Consider the following 24,466-nt stretch of genomic DNA (forward strand, 5'->3'; position numbering starts at 1 on the left):
TGATGGCTCAATATTGACCTAAGTAAGCCCTTTGAGCAAACAATCACCAGTTTTTATTCATATTGTGATATTAATCGAGAGAATCTGCTTGTTGAGCTGCATATTTATAGCTACAAGCACTCAGATAATTATAATGCGCAATAATCATGATCATGAAGCGTTTTAATATAAGGTCAAGCTTAATATTTAAGCTTCACAAGACGGTTGCTACAAAATATCCCACAAAAAAGGATAAAATCCTGAATAACAATCCGACAGTGTAAAAGATGTCATCCTCGAAATACCGAGACATCAAACTAAACATAAATGCAGTGAATGAACCCTTTATAGCGATTTGTATGAATCAAATGACATCATTGTGAGGTTATAATAATAGAAACACGTGCAAATAATCAGACGAGGGAACTTTACAATGTACAAGTTTATTTTTAATGAACTCTTCAGTGGTTGGTAGTCACAGCACAGCTTGCATGTATTAAGCCACACACCTATTTTACAAGATGACGGGAAAAGAAATAAAATAAAGAAGAAAAAAAACAAACCAAAAAAAGGTCTAAAGAGTAGATAGTCATCAGTCCATCTACAGTGACTTTTTCTTAAACTTCTTTGACTAAAATATCCTTAAAAAGGCCACTGAAATGCATAAAATGTTTTCAGATGCATGAAATATTTGATGGTGGTGATTTGCTTCAACCTGACATAAAGACTCCTCACATGGCATTGACAGTGCATGTAGACATTTGTAAAAAGGACTGGGTTAGCGATACCTAAGATATTATTTTTCTTTTTTTGTGACAACACCTTGGCTATAATACTACAGCTTTAAAAAAAAAAAAGAAAATTAACAGCACTCTTCCAAGTTACTGAACACAACGAAAGTGAAATGTAGTGAAGCGATTATTTTCTTTATCTCACAATTATGTGAACACTTATTTTAAACTGGAGAAGAAAAAAAAAAAAAGCGCCCGTGTAGGAGAGACAGGCTCCAACTGTCTTGTGTCCAATGTCTTTAGACTATAAAAGAAAAAGAATTAAAAACACACCTTTTCGTCCTCTGGAATTCGTATACTTTTAATAGTAACAGACGGGAACCATAAACGCATGCCATGTGCTGGTCTCAAACAAATACATACAGGTATATACAGCATCACTCAGTACCTGCTAAAACAAAGTGAGAAATACAGAGTATAAACTGACTACACTACAAACTTAAAAAAAATAAAATAAAAAAAAGGAGGAGGAAGATGAGCGATGAAAGCGGTGGAAGAGTGAAAAATCCTACATGTGATGAACTCATTAAAGCATTAAAAAAAAAAAGAAATGCATATTGCACATACAGTGAAAGCTTAAATTCCACCAGGTCCGCCTCGTTTCGCTAAAGCGAGATTTAAAAAAAAAAAAAAAAAAAATCCCTCTTGGAGGAAGACACAGAGGGTGTGTGTGTGTGAGTTGTGTGTGGTGTGTGGTGTGTGTGGGGGGAGGGAGGGGGGGTAAATGGAGAAATGAGGGGCCACAAGGATTCAATATCGGGGTAGAAGTGGCACTTTGAGGGAGAGGGAGGAAACTGCACAGCACACAACACTAACACAGGGAGAAGAAACACACACACACACACACACACACAAAAGATTGTGGCACAAATAAAATCAGGTGTTGGATAATATCTGTTCTTCAGTGATAGCCGAGAGAGAGAGAGAGAGAAGAGATCGCTGCAAGTGTTTGTTTTTTTTTCGTTTTCTTCTTTATGTACAACTAAGGCTTATTGGTTAAATAGTTTTCAGGCTTCCCCGCCCACAATGCTTTTACATGCTGATCACACGACCCTTTCTCCTTTTGCTCTGTAAACTCAGTGGTTCTATCGGGACAGCAGCCACACAGTCTAGTGGAGGAGGTGGATGGACAGATGGATGGATGGATGCTGCGGTGGAGGTGGTGGTGGTGGTGGTGGAGGTGATGGAGGAGGAGCAAAAGGGAGATAAAGAGCTGAGAGGAGATAAAAGAAAAAAAAAAGTCTTGTCTCTGATGTCTGTTGCAATTAATATCTAAATGTGCAATTCCATTAGTCACTGCCATGGGGGACGAAAAGGGGGAGGGGGGTGCAGAAGACGGGGCAGGAACGGGGGGGGGGGGGCGTTTCTACTTGGAAAGCTTGCTAATGACTCGGATGAGCGCTCCGTTCTCGTCCTTTAGTCTCTGGTTGTCTGCTTTCAAGTCTGGGAGCATCTGAAAGGGAATAAAAAAAAGGAAACGAGGGAAGGGAGGAGGAGACAGAGAAGAGAGAGAGAGAAAGAAAGAGAGAGAGAGCGAGAGAGAGGGCTTAGACAAGTCTGGACAGATACATGGAGTCGTTACACCGGTCAGGCCAGTTTCACAGACTGTTAATTGCAGCCTTGCAATCTTGGGAGTCACACAGCATCTCTCATGTTTTGTTTTTCTTCTTTTTTTAAAAAGAAACACACTTCCTCGTTCCAAGTCAAAAGTAAAAGCGGGCACACCACAGGCCATGAGATCTGGAGGAAGCCATGCAGAGTCTGAACGGCTGCTCACCGGCAGCCACAAAAACACACGGCAGAGAGAGAGAGAGAGAGCAGCCGCTTCTGGATCATCGTTTAGGATCTCAGAGCCCGGCGGCGTCGGGAGCAACTCTGCTTGGTTTGTTTGTACGTAGAAGGAACTGATGCGGTCAGAAATACCGTCACGCGTTACTTTAAGTTAGAGGCGGCTTCTTTTCCAGACCCACAATGCACTATTGTGCAGTTGTGATGCTACACTGGGTGTCGTTTCAGCTTCAGAGGCTCCAAAACAGAAACAACCCGAACAGAATTATACACTTTTACACTTTGGTCCAGCTGATAATCTTCCTTCATGACAACTGTACGAGAGTGAATTTATAAATATAAACTCACCCGTTGACGTCACATTAAGGCATAAAGTTAATAATTCGAGAGCTGAAGGCATCAAGGTAATGCTTCATCAACATAGACAACGTCCTGTCAGAAGTTTTAGGCCACAGACACAAATCATCCGCTTTGATAAACTTTAATTTAAGTTCTCGTTGTACGATACCAAATACCTCCCCCCCAGAAAAAGTATAAAATGGAATGTCTCCTGAAAGAAATCACTTGTGTGGGCAGCCGTGTGCCTTTAAGTCTACTCAGGGATTACATATATTACTATTTAATCTGGTGTCTAAACTCTTCTTTAAATACAAATGTACAGATGCCGCGATGACGACATATTTAAGTAGAAAATCACGTTAGATAAAATAATCCTTTATTAGTCCCGCGGTGCGGAAATTGCAGGATTCAACACTGACGCTCAACAACAAGAGATTTCAGTCCCGAGAAACAAACTCATTTATTGAAAACAGATGACGATCAACTGCGAGCGTAAAGACTCTGCCCTACGGAGTCCTTTGATGCTTGAAGTTGATCAGACGCTGCTGTCGGTCCGTGCGGCTGACTTTTAGTTTTGTTTGCGTCGTTGGTCGAATTTAAAATTTGTTTTTTGGCCCAAAAAAGAAAAAAGGAAGCCAGTTCATGCAAAGAAGCCAGAACAAGCCAAACTGAACACCTGAGCTCCCTCTGATGAAGCTACAAACTACAAAGAGGACACTTTCCTTTACAGCTAGCTTTGAGTCAATGGCTTCAAGTCAGACATCAGCCGGCTCTAAAATCATACTCACCTGAGCACTTTATCTACCGTGTTGGTTTAGGGTTTTTTAATATAATAAAATGTGTAGAAAATCATCTGCCAGATGTGTTCTGTAGAAGGAGAGTGTCCCGTTGTAAGAACTAAACAAAAGAAACACCCTCCCCAATCTGAAAACCAAAAAAAGCTCTGGGGAGGCAGACGGGGGGCGGAAAGGTTAGAAAAGCAGTGACGGTTGAGCGGCTGGGCACCTGCCTGTCTATGTGTGTGGGCAGAGCACGGATGGAGCATGAGAAGAATGTGGTTTGGGAAGGGGGAGAGAAGGTGAGGAGGAAAGAGGAGGAAGAGGAGGAGATGGCGGTGGTGGACAGACGGACGTGGCTTAGAGGTCGACGGTGGGCAGCTGGCTGCAGGCGGACTGCGAGAGCTTTGCCAACACTCGGGACAGGGCCCGGTTCTCAGCCTGCAGCCGCTCCTTCACCTGCCGCAGGGCCTGAACCTGCTTTACCTGGGGGAGGTTCTGCAGGGAGGGAGGGGCGGGGGAAGGGGGGACAACAACAACAACCACAAGAAAACAAAGGGGGGGGGGGGGGGGCACAGAGAAGAGGAAGAATATCGGGAGAGGAAAAGGAGGACCGTGTTTAAACAAAAATAATCGAGAGAGAAAAGGTTTTAATGAAAGACAGGACAATAGAAATTAATAGAGAAGAGGGGAGGCAAGGAGGAGGAGAAGGGGGGGAAACAGAAGAGGAAGATTGTTAGAAAATGGGGACAGATTTTGGAAACCGACGGAGCGATCAAGAGCTTTGCAGGTTCAGCCTGATGCTTGTAGATAGAAGGGAGAAGTGACACCGACGAGGTCGGCCAGCTGCCGAAAAATAAACACTTTGTTATCGCGGCGAAGGGAACAACACTCGCTGACTGGGATTGAGTCTGTGCTGCTGAAATTAGGAAAATCAGTTTTCTCGAAAAGGAGCGTTTACTTGGCCGCCTCGGTGGAAGAGATTAAATGGTGTGTCGACATAGATTACAACAGCTGACCTGAGAACAGCGCCCCCAACAGAAGAAGAGATGCTTCTAACAACCATAATAGAAGAGATGCTTCTACTACCCATATAAGTGACGGCTAAACCATGAAAATAACACCCAACTTGGAATAAATCAATATTATATCTCGAGCATTGTGGCAGTCGGTGTGACGCACACCTCCTTTCAAAATAAATGTAAAAAAAAAAGAAAAAGTGATTCAGATTTATATATAGAGGGACACTCAGACAAAAGTGACAGCTGTTAGCACCTTGTAGGAACTCACAAGTACCACCTACACACTAGCTGCGATCTGGACTCCATTAATGTGAACCCCACTGCACATGAAGAGAGAATACAACGTGTGACTGTGTGTGCGGTGGTACCTTAAGTTCCTCCTCCATCTCAGAAATCTTCCTTTCTAGAGCTCTTCTTTCCTGCGGGAGGGGAGAGGGCGACAGGAGAGCGGGTTAACTCGGTACTCTGCACACTTCACAAGAGGTGATTAGCAGAGAGCACACGGTAGTGCAGGTGCTACACACTGCATCGAATAAGGTGGGGCACACGGTGAGGGTGTAGCAGCAGCACACACTTGAACACACGCAGGTCTTGTGAGGCGTCTGCAAGCAACAGTCAGTAACAGACTTACATGTTCAGTGAAAACATCATTTAGATTATAAAGACGTCCAAATTCGGGGGAGATGTTGATGCTTAGAGGTTGTTAATGGTAAGTTAATGAAATCATTCATGGTGGGGCTAGGGAATAATGTATATATGACATTCTTGTATGATACAAAGATGTGAAGATGAATGGAGGACGGACTTAAAGTTAGTGCAAGGAACCTTTAGCTGGTTGCAACAGTCTCAGTTTAATACCAATGCCTCTATACGAGATAATGAAACCAGGTTTCTAATCTCCATTCAAGGCACGCAGTTCAATTAGAGACTTCTTCAGCTCCGACTGCAGCAGCAGAAGCAGACAGGAGGGAATCTGACATTCGAAAAACACTACCGGTTTTGTCCACAGGGACCGCCAGAATCAACAGTAAAATTATAGTTCCTTGTAGTAGCTTTAAAATGTGGCCTAAAAATAATGGATGGATCTTTTAAAAAACCTAAGAGGTTATGGTTTGATGGCAACACAGCTGAAGACGTCAGCATTATTACTGAATGATTGAGACAAAAAAAACATGAACACACACACACACACACACAGACACACACATGCAGAGGTTCCTTCAAAAGCAATTCAACAGTCAACAATTGCTCTACTTCCTGCGTTCATTGAGATAAACACGCACACTACGTAAAAATAACAAAGTAAGCAGTCTTGAGAAGAGGTGACCACACGCTGCCTCTGAGGCTTTAAAAACAGGTGAGGGAGAAGTTGGCGGTGTTCTGGGTGGCGAGGAGGGAGGAAGTCCCTTTGACCCCCGACTACATGTGTGACACGACAGCCAGCAGCAGAGAGGAGACTGATACAAGAGTCAGGTTAGGATCATACCACTACCCAGATGATATTGGGGCCTGCTCGTTACCTTCAGACATAAACCCATTGGTCGTGTTACCAGCATGTTTGAAGCAAGTTTGAGTTCTAGATTCATTTTGAGATAAACTTGAGACATTTGTTACACATGTTACATTCATAGTGTTAGCAAACAAAGAAAGTTATTCGTTACAGAGCTTAATAAACTGTCGTTACCCTTTTCTCCATCTCAAGCTGTGATCGGTCGGCATAGCGTTCCTGCCTCTGCAACGGGAGGAATAAAGAGTTGTCAGGATGTCCTAATCTTATTTATGAATACTGATCGGCTGAAGTGGTGGGAGCTCGGTGTACCTGTGTGGCCTTCTCTAGTTGTAGCTTCAAGTCTGCCAGCTCCAGGTCTGTGTCGCGTAACTGGGCCTTCAACTTCTCGTTCTCAGCTAAGATCTGCTCGTAGAGCTGCAGAGAGGAGACGGACCAACATTTTTTATACATGCATTGTATTTGCATGTCAGCGAGAGCTTATAGTGGTTGATGTGCTCTAATCGTTTGCCAGCGCTGGGATTAAAACGCAGGATTTAAATGTGCCGCCGCATCAGTTCACGCGGCGCCTCACGAACCTTCTTGTAGTCGGTGGCGTCGTCTCGGTCCAGTCGGCTCGAGTACGTCCTCCGACTCTCCCCGTAGCCGCGGCTGTAGAGGATGTCGTTGCGATCTACGGATGAAGTGCTGCTCTCGTTCCTACGACAGAAATAACAGGCGACCATTGACAAATACAGATAACACGCACAAGAGATATGATAATAATAATAATAATAACAAGAAGAAGAAAGAGCGTAATAACAGGAAGGGGGTCAAACATACCTTGACAATCTGTCGCTCTGTAAGAAAGCAAAAATAAAAGCTAGTGTTAATGTCGAGAAAGATAAAAATGTCTTCATCAAACTAGAGATGCACCGATTGAAGCCGGTTGTCAGACAGTAACTTCACAGCCACACACACGCTTCATGTTGTCGGTGTGGCAGTTTTTCAGCGAAGAAGACACAAAGCTCCAACAATCCAAAAACGAGCCGTGGAGGAAATGACATGCAGTGTGTTGTTATGTCGGTATGTTAGACTGTTTTCTTCTGGTTCATGTTGGATGAAGTGGAATTCATGGCGATTTACTAGAAGGATGAAATGGGACAAACTAAACTAAACCTTCACTTTCAGATTCTGCAGACTCTCCGGATGAATCAGCGCCTGCCTCTGACCCCTTTGCAGTCTGCCTCCCACACACACACACACACACACACACACACACAAACTACATACAAATACATATAGACTTGTTCCCAAACAGCTTTCATGCCAGCAAAGTGCCTGAAGGCCCCGAGCATCAGATAGGGAGGGAGGGTCGGGCTGCCAGCTATTTTAAAATTGCCGTCGGCTTCCTAAGGCGGACAGAGAGCGCTGACACAATGCTACGTGTCCCAGTCAAGAAGTCCTGAAGCCTCCGAGGGAAATGAACAACTGATCAGATAAACAGCCAGCGTGACACATAGCTTTGTAACACTAACTTGTTACCAGTCTTTCACACGTATTCTCTGCATTACTTAAACTCTGTATTTGTACATGTTGATTGCGAGTGCCAGGCAGGAACGCTTCCCTATCTGCACGCAGAGATAATTGCTCGTTTCCCCATTTAGTGCACCGTCGTTGCTGCTCCACCCGTTCTTCTGTCCTCCGGCTGGAAGCCGTGTGCATCTCCCCGCTGACTGTACTCAAGTAAACGCCGACCGTCTGCACTCTGTGTTATTTCTGCGAAAGACACTCCCATGCAGACAGGATGTTCATCCAGCCAGCAATATTTTCACAACACGGCTGCTTTCTGCGCTTCCGTGCGATAGTAGGAACACATTTAAATTGGCTGCAAAAGCTCATGGATAGTTTTTATTGTTTATATCTGTCCTTTAATGTTCATTTTGTCCATCGCTGGTTCCAATTCCTATTGAATGACTTCATATATAGATGACAAATTGAGGGTTAAAATGCATTTTGTGCTCCTGAATCTCATTTCAAATAGGAAAAACATCTCATGTGTGTATGTGTGTGTGGTCTGACCCTGCTGACCCAGACTTCCTTGGCTTTGTATGTCTGCATGTTTTTAAAACCCACTGATCAATTGGCTCAGACCATTTTTCTTTTGCAAGGTCACGGTGGCAACCAGACAATCTCCAGAAGAAGGAAGCGTCGGGGGAACAATAAAAAATTCAAAGGCTGCACAGACGGTGCGAAGGAAAGATTAGTGGGAGGGGAGGAAATCATAGCTGCACGGAGAAGAGATGTGAATATCAAAGACGACTGGACGTCACGAGATGAGACACGAGGAAGGACCTGAATGGATAATAAAGGAAGAAGGGCAAGAATAAAACGGAGGTCGTGCCACTCAAAAAAAGAAATAGGACTCTTTGGTTTGGGCTGGAGGGCTCAGTTTGAACTTTCTACCTGGTGTGTGTCTGCGCAAGTGTGTGTGTGTGTGTGTGTGTGTGTGTGTGTGTGTGTGTTGAGTCACCTGTGGCTCTCCCTTGCCGCTGCCCTCCGAGTCGGACAGCTGGTCAGGGTCATTTTCGTCGCCCTGGAATCAAAAGCGCAGAAAGGTGTTGTGAACCGCTGCTGCCCCTCATCAAGAGCGCTTTGGATACTTATGAGGGAGAAAAAGGGTGATCTTTAAAAATGTCTTACATCTTGGGTCCAGAAGGAGACGCCAGTGGAGCGCCTCTTCTCGCGGGGCCGCCTGCGATCCCGTATGGAGCGGGGCTGAGACTTGTCCTCGCCTTCCTTCTCCTCCTCCTTCTTGTCCATTTCTGTCCAAACGAGAAGAGCGACAGCAGGTTAACAAGACAAACACACGGCGGAGATATTACTGCCACGGTACCAAAAGGACATTTACTACAAATAAAGACACACTAAAGAGAAGAAACCTTGCAAAATGAAGCCTGTATGAACTTGGTTAAAAGCATCTACTAAATTATTTGATCCTTCAAAGTCAGCTTTAATGTCAATTCTTCCACATGTGCGCATATAGTAAATCTAGATAATAAAGTGGCAATAGGTTAAAAAACATATAGACAAGATGTATATTAAGAAAACTGTATACTGTATTATAGCAGCGTTAACTCTTGTTCGTCATCTCTTTCATAAAAGGAGACGATCAGGAGTCTTGTGCATTTCACAGAGTTTACGTATAAAAGCCGTGAAAATGCACCGTTTGTAAATCTCTAAACCATCTGCTTCTGAACTCTGCTCAGTATTTCATGAGAGCACAACTTGACACTCACTATTTTGACATTTGCACACCAGTAAGAATTCAAAGTGGAAAAACAAAAAAATTGAGGTTAAACAAGCCAATGATTTGACTTCAAAAAGACACGATCGGGACAACAACTTGACTTGGCTGAAGTTCAGAGGGGGAAGAAGAAGAAGAAGAAGAAAAAAAGGCTATTATGTTCATGGGAGAACAAAGAGGTCAGTGTTTCCTTCCGCTGAAAAGACTAAAACTGCCTTTCTATTTTCCCAGAGATGCTTCATGGATTTATTTGTTCAGAGAGGAGTGACTTAATTTTAAACGCAACCCAATCCCCTTCTGTCTGGATGCCCGTAATCAGCGTGTGGCAGATTGCCCATGAGAATGTGGACCTCGCGGTTTTCTCTCCATCTCTGAAGCGCGTCACTGATACCGACACGTGTTTCATGGCATTTATTCTCTCGCTCTCTCTTTTTGTGAAGCCCGTCTTTCCTTTTTTGGGGGTTGCTTTTGCAATGTGGGCGGTCGTTGCCCAACGCTGGAATGGCAGCTTTTTTAAATGATATTAAAGCGTTAAAAAATGCTTGCACTATGTGAAGGGAGACACACGCACATCTGCATTTGTAGAACAGCCAATAGGAGCGCCCCCTCTCTAAAATGACCAGCGATTGGTCAAAGTCTCTCGTCACAGACCCGAGAGGCTCAGAAGAAAAACCTCAGACGTATGGTTTTCTCTCAAGACCACAATATCCTGAAAGGTTAATATGGATTAAATTAAATTTATCTCTCCATCTTTAAGATAACTGGCTAATTAACCGTGTTAGCACACTTATTTAAGAGCACTCACAAAAAGACTGGATCAGATATGTTTTACAAATAATCAAACAGTTCTTCATGAGAACAAAGAACAGAGGAATAAAGTTATCCACACTTTAACAACATCACTCTCGTGAATCTAAAAACTGTACATGTAGCAACTGTCGAGGTGCATTTGGCACCGACCTTTTTCCGTGTCTCTGGAGGAGCGGCTGTAGGAGGACGTGATCCCCGTCAGACTGTTTGGCCTGTTGAGGGAGCTCGAGCTGGAGGACAAAGCGGTGCTAGTGTACGGGGTGGAGGCAGTGCTCACGGTGGAAATGGCGGAGGTAGAGGAGGAAGACGAAGGCCGGTAGCGCTGGTAAGGAGAAAGAGAGAGAGAGAGAGATGGGGGTTATTCAGATATTCAAGTTGTAGATGCAGTAATCGGTCGTTACAAAAGCTCGCAGCAGAAACGTACCTCTTCGAAGCTGCGGTACTTCGATCGGTAATCGTCTTCCTTGACCTCCATCTCTTTCTTCTCCTCCTGCTGCTTCTCCTTGTCCTGCTTCTCCTTCTCCTCCTCCCGGGTCTTTGGGGTACGACTCTTGTCGAAGGTTTTCTCGGCCTCTTGCAGGTCTGTCAGAGTCACTCCCTGCAAAAAGAGTGCAATCTCCAGAATCTGAATGCTCTCCTTGGGATGATTTTTATAACTAGAATAAGTCTAAAAAATAAATACAAATCAACGGGTTTAATGTGTGCGTTACAATGTAACATTTTAGTGTCATAAATTTGTTCAGGCGGGGACGTTATGTACTACTTGTGTAAATAAGAATATGTACTTCTAACAGTCTGCGGCAATAAAACCATAATAAAAACCAGGGACACCTGCGAGTCACTGTGATGTGGAACGCTGTCATTTTACTTGTCTGTGACTATTTTAAAAAACATTTAGGCGTAATGGAGTAGTACATTTCCACCTCGGAGGTGATAATAATCAGTTAACTAACCTGAGTGGACCTCCTTGACTGTCGAGCCTGTCTGGAGCGAGCTTTCCTTTGGGACTCTGACTCCTCGTCTCGCACTGGCGTCAGGTATGACCTAAAAAACACACACAGACACACACAGTTAATTATTTTGGAACGGAGAGCAAAAACACTAATGACTGCTGAGAAAGGGCCAACTGGATGAACACTATGCATTTTTTCTTCTGGTTATTGTATGAATAAGTCTGGCAATTGTAATTGTTGTGGATGGGAGTCTGCCACCAGACGATAATGAAGAAAATATATATATATATATATATATATATATATATATATATATATATATATATATATATATATATATATATATATATATATATACACACACACATTTTAACCACGCAGAACAGAGAAGATGCGAGTCTGCCGCTGCCACGATCAGTTAGTTTGAGTTATTGCGTGACTTTGGTGTTTTTAAAATGGTGAATTTCTGATTCTCCAAAGTCAAACATACTGATGGAGACAGCGGTAGACTAGCATTATTTTGCTTTGAGTCTTGTGGTTTTTGAAGAGAGAGATAACAGCTTCAGTTCCTCAGAGAGAGCCGTCAATCAGCACTGTGAATACGGTTCTTTTAAGCGTCTAAAACATTTTCTGTACGGAAAGAAATGCTGGTGGAAGAGGATTTCATGTTATGAAGATATATGTGGAGCATTAAAATGAATTTCTGTTTCCTTAGATAAAGCTTTCGAACCATCTGTAAACTTTAGTTACTGTGGTAGGACACAAATCTCTGCATTTAAGCTTTGGCACACATGCTCGCACTCTCTCAGCGTGCCTCTGGTGGCCACGTAGAAGCATCAGTGGAGCGTGGAGCGTCAGCCTTGAGGGAAAAAGTACAGCTTCTGCACACTTTCCTTAAAAGGAAGAGTCACTGGAGCGGTCCAGGCTCTGAAACCGCCCCGCCCCACTCCCACCCTGACAGGTGGCTTATTTCAGCACTGCAACAGGAAGATATGCACTTGACCCCACTCGTGCAGACGCATGCTTTCTGTAACACTCTCGCTCTGTCTTACATGCAGACAGACTCTCTCTTCCCCTCTTTGCTGTGTGTACAGAGTTTAACACACACACAGACACACACACACACACCCTGTTCTCAAACAGAGGTGAAGCATCAGGATTTCTGTTTGACTGCCGGGCGCTTTCTGAGGTTCATGCCAATATTTCTTGAAGCTGCTTACAGTAAATGTTCAAAGTCATGAACATATAAAACAAATACAGTAAATAAAGGCAGTAATCAAATAATAACATTTTAAAAGTACTCGTGCCAGGAGGAAAAACACAAAAAGAAGAAGAACATGATGATATGGGACGCTGCAGATCCAAAACAGCAACACCAATTAAAATCTCAGACCTAAACACAACTACAAATTGTACACAAACAAAGAAATCTGCATGTAATCCATCACATCCAAAGCCAATAAGAAAAGGATGATGATTTCCCAGCCAACAACAGGCCAGCATCATGAAATAAAAACAACAATTTAACACAAATCCAGATAACTTTAACCTGAAGGTAATAAAACCGTTGGATATTTAAACATAAGAACACGCAATAATGAAATAATTCACTCTTCTTCTTAACTGACTTCTTCTCCCATCTTCGCACTGACTTTTCTTTTTTTGCGTGGTATTGTTGCAGTATGGAGATAAACTCATATAAAGATAAATTATGGTATTTTGACGCAGTGTGCTTGCGTTACCTGCGTCGTTCAGAGCCAGTGACAATGCCAGTGGTGGTAGTGGTAGATATGGCGCTGGTGGTAGTGGTAGACGTGCCGGTCGTAGTAGAGCCAGTGTTTATAGTGGGGATGACCGCAGCAGACTCTTTCTCCTTCTCCTTTTCCCTATCTGCACTGTCCTCTGACCAGTACCTGTTGACAGAGACACGCCAGCATTTTTAGAAAAAAACATGCTCAGCCTGACAGATTATTCCATTTAAATTGTTTTTAAGTGAAGCCACATGTCTGCTGGCAGCCTCTTTGAAGGTCAGATAATGTAGCATTCCTATACCCGTATAAAATGCAAAGGTTTAAGCTATGAATCTTCCCCTTTAGCTCCAAATAAGGACAACATATCCCAGGGATGTGTTTTAACGTTTCAGAAAAAGTGGATTAAACCCTTGGTGATAAAAAGCCACAGAGTTATAAAACTTGTTGAAGATCTACAGGCTCTGCATGAAAAGGTGTACGGTATCCCTTCGCTGAGGTCCGGCTGATGGCAGAGCTGTTCGTGTACCTGCTGGTGAGACTGGTGGAGCCAGTGCGGGTGGAGGAGGAGGAGGAGCCCAGGCTGGAGAGCAGGCCGCGGTGGCCTGTGGGCGAGGTAACAGATGAGGTGGTGGTGGTGGTGGAGGGGGAGGTGGTCGACGAACTCAGGTCCTCGTGTCTTCTGCCAAAAGAGCCGCTGGAGGACAAAACGTCAAGACATAAAACACATGCAGAGTCAGCAGGAAGCCGGAGCGGGACACAAATACAGCCGCGTGGACCACAAATCAGAGATAACTAGTTGATTCATTCGATATTAGCAACCTTATTGCTTACTACATCTAAATATCTACATTGTCATTGCATGAGATTATAAAAGGAAATTGTTTTTTATGATAAGTGGCCGGAAAAAAATATATAAAATCTATTCCACATCCTAAATACTGATGGTGTATCAAGGCCTCTGTCAAAACAATGCATTACAGAGCAGCAGGGGAGGGAGGGATAATTCCAAGAAAAATAAACTTATTATTTCTTTGAGAGTAATGTCACAAATCTATCACAAAAGAAATTCTCAGGACATTAAATGCAACACGGTACACATGGCAGGGCCCCTTCAGCGGAGCAGGGACACACGGTCAGAGAGGACAGATTGGAGTGGAGACGGAGGTGCCCCGGGGCGAGGCTGGTGTACCTGCGGTAAATGCTGTAAGACTGGTAGTGGGAGGAGGGTGGCTGCCAGGGTTTAGTATTACAGGTGTTAGGGTCCAAGCTGGAGGTGGACGAAGACTTGGCCGGCACGTCCCGCGTGCTGCCGCTCCGCCCTAGTGCTAGCGTGTGGGAGGTGCTGGTGTGTTGGCAGGCGGGTGGGTGGGCGAAGAGAGGCATGTTAGCGGTGGAGGCACACGCACACACACACACATATATATAGTATACAAAACATATACATTTTAAGACTAGTAAGCTTGACAAACTATTGCTGCATTCATGTCATATGGGATCGAAGCAAAAGAGAAGATTTCACCAAGAAGCCATAAATTAGGGTTTTTGTAGATTTTTGACTGCAAACACCTTGTTCAGGTAACACATACAGTTATCTGTGTGTGTCTCAGTAACTTATAGAGCAAATTAAAAAAGTTTAATTATGAAATATTACAGATGATGCGTTTTCCCCATATGACATGCATGCAGCATAAGTCCGTGTCGAGGTTTTGTGCCACAAACTACGATGGGAATTTGATTTATCTGGAAGCCAGACAGGTATATAGGCTTGTTAAAATGCAATGAGTAATGCATTGCGAACCGAGTGGCACAGCAACCCGACAGGACAGGTACAGTCATGCAACAGACTCTGTGGCAGTGAAAGAGAAAAGCTTTCTCTGTAGCCGCTGCTGTGCATGGAAGCATGTGCGTACACATCTCTAATGACTTCATCCGAGCGAAATGTACAGCAGATGATTGATAAACGCCCCCCAACGCCGTCTACGCGGTGGATTTAGATCCGCAGCTTTGCGAGACAACCTCCCAGTGGATGTAAACATCATATCAGATGGCGCAGAGATCTGATGGTGAGATGAGGGATGGAGGGTTTGGTATCGCAGCAGAGGCTAACCTGCGCTGGTAGCTGGGGGTTCGGTTGGTGGAGGAGCTTCCTTCGCTGTTCTTCAGGTCGTCGTCCCAGCGCCGCCGGGTGTACGAGCCGCTACGTATCAGAGGAGTAGAGTCCCTGGGGAACCGCAAGCTTCAATATGACCTCAGGCTTCCCCAAACAGACACCGACACACATACTAGATCTGTGTAAAATAATAATTCCCCCCCCCCCATTAAACTTAAGTCTACCCACTGTGACATCTACCCAAACCACCGCTGCCCCACATAACTAAGTGAAGGCAGTTCTGGAGGGCCACACACACGACATGCAGAGGCCTATTGTCTGCAACACATAGCAGTGGGCAGCAGGGGGCGCTCGTGCCAATGCATGTTTGCACAGAGCCATTCAGCTCCCAGTTTTCACCTGTTTTCCTTCTCGTCAATGTCTGAAGTACTGGCGAGTCGTCTGGGGACGGTGGGCGCCACATAGGCGAGACGAGTTCCTTTGTCCTTTTCCTGTAGACAGAGTGACATAAACAAAGGACCCGTGATGGAAGATTTATTGCATCACCTTTATTTACTATTAAAAAGTATCTACGATGGATGATTTATTCCTTTTCAAATGCATATCGAGCTGGTAAATGGGAAAGCCAAGAAAATAAGCTAATTGTGGTTAAAAGAAGGAAAAACAATGACTGCAATTTCCATTCTATACAATAGCTGACCTTCTCTTTGTCTTTGTTGTCCAGAGAGGAGGAGAGGCGAGGGCTCGAGGCCGAGCGCATCACCCCGGTCGTGTCCTTCTCCCGCTGAGCCTCCTTGGTGGCGGTGATCTCCGCTAGCGCCCCGTAGCTGCCCGTCTTCCTCAAACCCAGCCGCCACGACGCCGGAGACTCGTCCTTCCTCTCCTCCTCCACTTTAATCGAGACCTTTCCAGCAGGCTGCGTGGGCTGAGAGAAGGCGGGAACGACCAGAGACTTAGTGTGCAAAGTAGTCAAAGTGGCGTAAAGTTTTATTGGTGAGTAGCACGAACGTCAATCGGGTCAAAAACGGTTTGGATTAATCTCCAGGGGCTGCAAAGATGAGACCATTAGGAAGACGTTTCAGTGTCAGGGCATGCCGGTTAAGAGATCACAACTACCGGACTAAAAGTTATTTTGGAGTCAATGCAATTCTCAAAACATGATAATTATGTAGCGCAATCAAAACCCTTGGGATTAAAAAAAAAAAGGTCTGATTGATAGTTTCAGGTCTGGCAACAAATTATAACTTTGCAAACATAACTGTGAGCGAGTAAACCAAACAGAAGCAGCACAGACACACGGTGAAAAGCACAAACAGGATGGCCTTTTTTTCTTTTCTTTTTGTTGATTACAAGTGACAACAACACCGCGTGGGGTTGATGAGTGAAAGTCAGCATCAGCTGGGTCGGGCCTGGGCGGTTAGAGGGGATGGTGAGTACTTTGTCAGTGCACAGGTGCATGTAGGATGAAAGAACAACTCCGGTGCACACCAATGCCTCACCATAGGTTTTTTGGGCACTAGAGAAATGCCAGTTTTGCGCAAGCCTTGACGCCACAATGCAGGACAGCCTGGCTCCGCCACAGGCATGAGGGGAGTAATACAATCAAACTAAAGCCAACCGAGACAAGCGCCCAGGATGAGGAAAGACGCAGAGAGAAGGGATGGCGGGGAGGAGGTTGACAGAGAAAAAAAGGCCAGAATAAGACAGAAGCAGCAGCAAAAGAAACACACTTTACGGCAAGGACAGTTTTTTTTTTTTTTTTAAAAGGCGTAGTCACACCACACAATGCTTACTGCCAAACCAGTTGGAATAAGTGACAGATCCAACAAACATTCTGTAGTGTCAAAACCTGGATGTTAATGTTTTTCTCACTCTTGTTAGACAGAAGACATTGTGATGTGTGAGCACGAGGCTTCAAAGCAGGATTGGGACAAGGAGATTGTTGAAAGTAAAGAAGCAGAAAGAAAAAGTAACAGCGTCAAGAGAGTCTTGGATTGGTGGCCGCCCGTTGCAGGACATCAACAAAACGGTGCAAATTTGGCACTCTGAGATTCTTTTGAAAGAATTTTTTTTTTTAATATCAAATGCATTATTATTATTGTAAAGGAACCCGCCTGTGTCGGCTGCATTCAGGGGTGTGAAATGATGATTCAGTCTGATATATCACAGACTTAAAGGAATGAGCCCCATAGGCTTTATTCAGGGATTAAGCTTTTAGTTCTTAATGTTAACTTTGGCCACACAAAACACTTGAAACTGATTCAAACAGTTAAACTGGCTTTAAAAAAAAGACTGAAAGTAGTGATCTGTTTGGGTTCGGAACAAATAAGACATGACAAACAAGACAAGCAACTTCTGTTGATAGTTAAAAAAAAAAAAAAGCTCTATTTTTTTACTTTGTTGCTTTTGCTCTTTGTGTACCCCGTTTTTAAATCCATTTTTTTATTGATTGTTTATCTTGTGAAGCACATTGAGCTGCATTTGATGCTATAAGAGGTGCTAGAAAAATAAAGCGTATTAATATTATTATTCACGCACATTATGTCACATTTAGTATTTGTTTAAACTTGTGGACTTATGAAGCAGACCTTGGAAAAAGTCACCAGGTTCACTGCTTAGCCACATTTTGCCAGCAGAGGGCAGCAGACTCACTACCATGTCATCCCTCTGATTTATTCCCAACAACAACAAAACACTCACTCCACTTCCTGCGTTTGCAAAAGTCTCTTCAGTAAACTGTTGACATCGTTCAGCCACCAATGAACTGTGCCGGTCGTTGCCGTGTTTGTTAAAATGCGAACCGACGGTTAGTCCTAAATGTCATTCCCAGGGCCTCCGTGACATTTGTGAGCTGTGTGCGCTCATTGTACTGCAACACGGAGCGCAAATCACAAGCAGGGACAACTATTTCTGCGACGGCCTGGAGTATGAACTGCAAACTCGTTTACAAAAAAACAAAACAGAAACTTCAGCCGACTGTGAAATTAGGTTTGTGTTCAAGGGGGAGAAAAACTAAATAGATGGTGAATTTCACTGATTTGTGTACAGAAGGAAGCACCGGCATGTCTCCGAAGAGCACAGCGGAGTCACTACATGAAGTGGTTTGGTGGTAAAATAGTGACGTGGTTACATCACGGCTGTGCTGCAGCATTTCATTTTTTACAATTTGTAAAACTAATCAGCTGCTAATTTGAGCGAGACCCGACTGTTTTTTTTATTTTTATTTTGAATGCCAGTTCTGCGACAGCTGTCTGCACAGGGTGGGATGATGAGAACTCGTCCACCAAATCGCACCTTATTTACCGGTGAAGTGGGGCTTGTCACCTGGTTGGTTGGGCTAGTCGGAGGCGACACGGTGTTGCTGATCGGGGCGGGCGTCGTGCTGTTGCTCACCGATGCTGGAGGCTTGCTCTTGTCTGCAAGGGTCAGGAAGAAAAAAAGTTGTTTGAGTCAAACGACTATTAATGGAAAACTTGAATGAAACGTGTTGCAGTTAGAACATACTATATAACAATTGTGCGATTAATATTACTGACAACCAGCAAATGCTTCATTTTTGGATCAGATTCCTGCAGAATCTCACACACACACAGTACCTGCTTCAGTCTCCGACTCTGAGTCTTCTTCTTCCTCCTCCTCACTGGAGCAGCTAGATTCATCCTTCTTCCCCTCCTCTTCTTCATCCACCTTCTCCGGCTCCGAGGTCTCGATGCGTGGGGCGATCTTCTCCGGCTCCTGAAGCAAAGTTTCTTTGCTGCAACACACATTTAAAACACCATCAGTAAGCAACTACAGTATCAGTGTAGCGGACTATTTTTCGACCAGCAAGAGAAAATACAAGTCAAAGTCCAAGATACATTATGAAATATTCAAACTTTTACTGATGCCTGCGCTGTAGCTGGCTTTATAAAACATAAAACTAATTTAGTGGGGCCATTTCCGTTGATTATTTTTCAGCATCAAGCCATTTACCTCTTGACTGGTTTCGGAGATTGGTTGTTGTCCTCTGTGGTTTTCGTGACAATCAAAGGAGATTTCTTAACTTCTTTCTTGTCGACGATCAGCTGGAACAAAGAAAACAAAGACAATCTAACAGAGGAAAACACAGCAGGGCATACAATCTTAAAACAACATTAACAGGAGTTCTTCCACAATTAAAAACATTGTTACAGATAGAAGTCCTTATACAACTAACAAACACATTTATGTACCAGAGTTTGCTTCTTTTGTAGTTCTTCCAAGTATCCAAGAACATCTTCGTCTGCTACATCCAAAGCTGTCTGGCCCTGAGGGAAAGAAAAAAAACAAAAGTTATCTAAAATATAGATTGCACGGCCATTAGTGAGGGGAATCATGACAGTTCCTCACCATTTTATTGATGAGGTCCATGTCGCATAGATTCTCCACCAGTATCCTACAGGCCTCCTGTTTGCCCCAGTGTGAGGCTGCATGTAGAGGAGTCCAGCCATCAAAGTCCTTAATATTTACATCATACCCTGTTTGGATTAAAAGCCTGCAAGAACGATGGGGCGGGAGCGAGAGAAAGGGAATTAAAAAAAAACAAGTTTGTTAAAAGAATAGTTTACAGAATCAAATCCAAGAAGTCAAGATTTTCACATTCTAAGGTGCCGACAGCGTCCAGGCGTTAAGAAGTGCGTCAGCGTTTTAACTCCAGATCAGATTTATGAGATGCTGACTTCACCCTCCTAAACACACGGACACGGGGAATCTTAGTCATTGCCGAGTGAGAGCCGAAGGATTTTTTGGCAAATTTGAAAACTAATATTTCAACAAATAAACCTGTCATGATTTAGATCCCCCGCCTTGTACACGGTTGTGGTGCTAAACTTCAGAGATCTTAGAGCTATCTACGGCAGTAGAGTCGGCTGGCCGGCTTCCCAGACCAGATCAACAGGTGGCTGCAGTTCCTTTCCTCGAGCAGCGTATCTGTATTAACAGAGACAGTGCCGGAAGAACGCGTTGACAAGACGCAGAGACAGAGATGTCTTTGGCTTTAGCAAAGAAAACAACCAATACTAGGCCTCACCGCTGCCGGTAATAAGTATTTATATAACGCAGCAAACTGTAAAAGCTTTGTGCAACAGCAAGCAAACAATGAGTTGGTTGTTACATTTGGTTTTTTTTTTGGTTCCCAACAGAGAAAAGAAAAACACACCAGGTTTTGTGAACTCAAGGCCGCTGCTTACTTTAAAACCTCGACGTATCCTTTCGCGGCGGCTACGTGGAGCGCCGTCCCTCCGGACTTGGTGTGCCGGCTGTCCTGGATCTGGCCGCTGTTGAGCCACTGCCGGGCGTCCCGCAGCATGACCCGCTCCTCCTCCTTCCGGGCTGCCTCGATGTCCACCCCTGGTGAGAGACAGCGGAGGCCGATACCGTCAAAGTGGCATTAAAAGGATTACTCGCTACTTAGAAACAAGCTGCCAGCTGTAACACTGAACCCAGAGAACGGAGGAGCGAGGAGGAATCACATCGAGGTATTTCGAATGACTAAATACAGATTATATTTTTTTAAAGGTATGGGAGTGTTTGGAAAACATGGAGTATGTGACAGATAGATAGATAAATATATTTAAATACACAACCATGAGATGGATGCTTATTTACACACTGCTGATAATGAGACAATAATAATAGCTATAAAGTCATGTTTAAACAAGATTCAACCCATGCACCTTTGTGCTTTTATGATTACATAAACACTAGAGGGTGTTGTTCTGCCTCAGCAAAAGAAGAAAAAAAAAGTCTTGTGCAAAACTTCTGTCAATTTTTCTATGAAATAATGTCTGCAATGAAACGCCAAACACAGGCCTCCTCCAGTTAAGTGGGTCAATATGTCGCAGCTATACGCTGCGTGCAGTGACAACAGGCCTGTATCGTCATGTTGACACCCGGTTGGAACACGAGACGGGGCTGACATGCGCCGCCGGATGAGCCGCTGACTCGTCGGCTGAGTGTTAACTGTGTTGGACTATATAAACAGCGGTCCAAGGATTGCTCTGGGGCCGGAGCCAAAACTTCAGCTGATCTTAAAGGTTTTTTGTTCTACCCTCAAGGACGCATCATCGCTTATTTCCTGACACTTGAGGAAGCACTCAGATTGCCTCGAGCTATGAAACCAATGAAAGAAGACATCTGCGCCTGCTGCACGGTTTTGGCTGAAGAAGAAGTGCAGGCAGAGGAAATCTTTACACAAAGGTCCGGCAATTGCAAGCCGGAGAGGAGCAGGGATCTGTTATTAAGCCAGAAGAGGCAACAAAGTCACTGATATGAAATCTTTTCCTCTTACAAGTCCGCCTACAAGTCTTAAATATGAATAGAAATCCGCTTTCCAACATAGGCTTCACTTTAACTTAACTGGCTCTGTAATTGTAGTTTGTTTGAAACTGGACATGCTCATTAGTGGGCTGAAGTCAAAGACAAAGAAACCTAATGGGAAGACGATGACTCAGTGTCTGAGTTTGTGTATGACTGGATTCAAAGTTTCATTTTGAGACCGCTCCAATGTCTCACTATTTGGCTGGTCGGCGCAGCAGAAACTTGGTAATGCCAGCCGATATATTGTCAAGATTATTTTGTTTAAAAGGTTTCAGAAATCCCCAAACTCTTACAACATCTTCAGCTGAATAATTACAATATGTTATGACATTAATGTAATAATAAATACAAGTGTGAAATGTGATTAAAAGGGTAAATGAAACAGCTTTTTGACAAGAAATGTCATGTTCATATGTGACCGAGTCTCGGTTATGTCACACCATCGACATTAGTTTTAAATTGCTTAACTTTTAGATATTGAAAGGGCATGCAGTGCTCGATATGTATGATCTAAGTCAAATTTCTGGTGAAACAGAACTGCCACAATTAGAGGAAAATTAAGCCAAACTTCCTTGGAAGGCAGTTGAGTTAAAAAGACAATGGGAGCTGGCCAGGTAGGCCAACGTCCCGTGATCTCTTGGGAAGTAGCCTACACTGGGTCTATAAAAAGCAGCGAGCCTAATGGCCCCTAAGTAGAACTACAGAGCAAGAGGAGCAGAGTGGAAGCGTTGGCAGTGGTTCAAAGTTGAGTTTTTACAAGAGAACATCTTCCACATGAGATGAAAAGGAGAAAAATCCGATAGAACCAAAAAAAAAAGTACCTCTTCTTTTATCTAATTGACAATATACCTACAATAATGTTTGGTAAAGACAACATTATTATCTACATGAATCTAGAAAGCACCAGGATCCTCAGCCTTAAGTCATAATGGCTTCAGAAAAACAAAAGTACATAACAAATAATTGTTTTACTCTGAGCTATTAGGAAACTACTGTCGGAGCTACTTTACCTAAACAGGGTCAAGGAGAGGATCTAGAGGTTGTCTCTGCCAAGGGGAAACCATGGCCACTCACTAACAAGTTTAACCTCATGACTGGTATCTCTTTGAGAGGAGAAAATCACATTACAATCATACAGAAGCGTTACACAACAGCTCGTTGCATAATGCTGCCGCTCACACAGAGAACTGAGCTGCAGATTGTCTGCAGCTGCCCCGAGGCCCGGAGGAGCAGCGCAAACACACTTCAGTGTTTCATCTCGAGAAAACAGTTTAATGGGCAATAAGTACACATCATAATTCTATGATCGGGGTGAACGAAGATGCATATTTGTCAGCAGGAGGTATTTTGCATTTGTTAGTGGTGGAGCTGAGGAGGGAGCTTGCGGATGCTCGGGACGAGGCAGCTGCTCTGTTCCGACAAATGAAAGCTGACAGCCGCCGCTGGCCGAGATGATTGAGGTTCGGCTGGGCGTATGTCTAGCCGCCGTTGTGTAACAGGGAAAAGGAGCGCAATGTGCAAACCAGCACTGATGCGTTGTGCTTTTAGAAACACTTAAACATCGTTTGAAAAGAACTGTGACGTGACAGACAGCTCACATAAAGCAATACTAGACAGCAAACACTAAAGCACACTGCACTTAAAACCGTGCGGATACAGTGGAGGCATTATCCTGTATATTACCTGCAGACTGCGCCTCTTATGACCCGGAGTACAAGCCTATTATATTCTACTAAATGGAGCTTCCAGTGCTGGTTCAGACGTTGCATTTCACACCTTACTGTAAACCATCAACGGCCGTGGTTATAAAATGAAGCATTTCACGCTGTGGTAAAAAGAGAGAACGTAAAGCTTGTTTTGAAAAAAAAAAAGAAAGGTGCCACGGAGGAGGGCAAGCCAGCCGACCTTTATTAGTGAGCTGAGGAGCACCCCTCTGGCCCGGGGCCAGTTTGCACGTCTGAGCGAGGCCTCTCACCGTAGGGGAGGGCCTTTCATCATCTCAAGAATGCCCCGGCCCGAAATAGACAGACTCGACTTCTCGGTTTCGAATCATCACATGAGTGCTCACAACACGGCTGGGTGACTTTTTCTATATTATGTAAGTTGTATTCAAGCAAAAAAAAGTGGAGAAGAAAAAAAAAAAAAACAGCAGGTGCCTGACAGTCAGCAACATACTCTTACATGCACGAAAAATACACGTCGGGCCCCGAACAGCTGCCATATACATGCTGAACACATCAGGACTGTTTGTTGATATATTTTTAAGCTTGATCACAAGGTAACACTTGATACTTCTGCATAAAAGGATGCCAGTCTATTTTTATTATTGGCAGGTCATCTTGGCCAACTCTGCTGCAGCTAAAGCAAAGTTCATTAATGATCACTGTCCCCGTAATATAATCCGCTAAAAGAAAGCAATGTGCCCAAACGCATATCGTTTTACCCCATTAGCGATTGTATACTTGAGACTCTTATTCATGGAAGCATGTTTGCGTCGGGAGAGAGGGAAGACGCAGAAGTCTAACACGAACTGGACGGCGGAGTTGATGCCGTCTTGAATATGCTACCTTGTCTGTTGATCTCATTCTGAAGGAGCTCCTGCATCGCTTCCTCTTCAGCGATGTCCAGAGGCGTTTCACCTTCACTGTTCACAACTCCCACACTCGCACCCTGGCCGATGAGATACCTGCAGCAAAAAAACACACACACATTTTAACTTTGAACCAAAGAGGTATTTATACCAACATCATTCAGACCAGGAGTTAAACCATAAAATCCTCTATAACTTACAGCAGACAACCAAAATACACATTTAACACTTCAATAGATAAAAGAGTTAAATCTGCCCCCAGCAGAGATTCAAGACGTTTTTTACCCATTCAAACATCTTGACTTCAGCTGCTTCTAGTTAAAGCTGCGGTGAGACTCGGGCCCTTCTCATTAAACCAACACACCACTTGAAACGAGCTCACCGCTTATGACTTCCCCCCCCAAACGGCAACTGACTGACTGCAGCTC

At 44.0% G+C, this 24,466-nt stretch overlaps 1 protein-coding gene across 5 annotated transcripts in view; it reads right to left on the bottom strand.

Moving 5' to 3' along the window:
* Positions 1 to 423: 423 nt before the first annotated feature.
* Positions 424 to 24,466, bottom strand: part of ppp1r12a (protein phosphatase 1, regulatory subunit 12A) — a 44,245-nt gene continuing 20,202 nt past the window's right edge. Inside the window, exons 3-27 of one of the 5 annotated variants that reach the window (XM_068586162.1) lie at positions 24,016 to 24,134; positions 20,320 to 20,479; positions 19,481 to 19,625; positions 19,324 to 19,398; positions 19,085 to 19,176; positions 18,709 to 18,866; positions 18,416 to 18,528; positions 15,813 to 16,037; positions 15,512 to 15,603; positions 15,110 to 15,223; positions 14,192 to 14,344; positions 13,529 to 13,696; positions 12,994 to 13,164; positions 11,252 to 11,342; positions 10,723 to 10,896; positions 10,449 to 10,620; positions 8,885 to 9,006; positions 8,715 to 8,777; positions 7,025 to 7,041; positions 6,781 to 6,901; positions 6,515 to 6,619; positions 6,380 to 6,427; positions 5,064 to 5,114; positions 3,907 to 4,171; positions 2,151 to 2,223 (exon numbers count right to left, since the gene is read on the bottom strand). In XM_068586162.1, coding sequence (XP_068442263.1) covers positions 4,034 to 4,171; positions 5,064 to 5,114; positions 6,380 to 6,427; positions 6,515 to 6,619; positions 6,781 to 6,901; positions 7,025 to 7,041; positions 8,715 to 8,777; positions 8,885 to 9,006; positions 10,449 to 10,620; positions 10,723 to 10,896; positions 11,252 to 11,342; positions 12,994 to 13,164; positions 13,529 to 13,696; positions 14,192 to 14,344; positions 15,110 to 15,223; positions 15,512 to 15,603; positions 15,813 to 16,037; positions 18,416 to 18,528; positions 18,709 to 18,866; positions 19,085 to 19,176; positions 19,324 to 19,398; positions 19,481 to 19,625; positions 20,320 to 20,479; positions 24,016 to 24,134 — 2,887 coding nt within the window. In that variant the 3' untranslated portion in view covers positions 2,151 to 2,223; positions 3,907 to 4,033. Of the gene's footprint in view, positions 2,224 to 3,906; positions 4,172 to 5,063; positions 5,115 to 6,379; positions 6,428 to 6,514; positions 6,620 to 6,780; positions 6,902 to 7,024; positions 7,042 to 8,714; positions 8,778 to 8,884; positions 9,007 to 10,448; positions 10,621 to 10,722; positions 10,897 to 11,251; positions 11,343 to 12,993; positions 13,165 to 13,528; positions 13,697 to 14,191; positions 14,345 to 15,109; positions 15,224 to 15,511; positions 15,604 to 15,812; positions 16,038 to 18,406; positions 18,529 to 18,708; positions 18,867 to 19,084; positions 19,177 to 19,323; positions 19,399 to 19,480; positions 19,626 to 20,319; positions 20,480 to 24,015; positions 24,135 to 24,466 lie in introns of all 5 variants that reach the window. The other 4 variants (XM_068586163.1, XM_068586165.1, XM_068586167.1 and 1 more) reach the window with 4 other exon arrangements.

The sequence above is a fragment of the Clinocottus analis genome, unplaced genomic scaffold, assembly GCF_023055335.1.
Source record: "Clinocottus analis isolate CAN_PGR_092001 unplaced genomic scaffold, fCliAna1.0.p SCAF_20, whole genome shotgun sequence".
NCBI lineage: Eukaryota > Metazoa > Chordata > Actinopteri > Perciformes > Cottidae > Clinocottus > Clinocottus analis.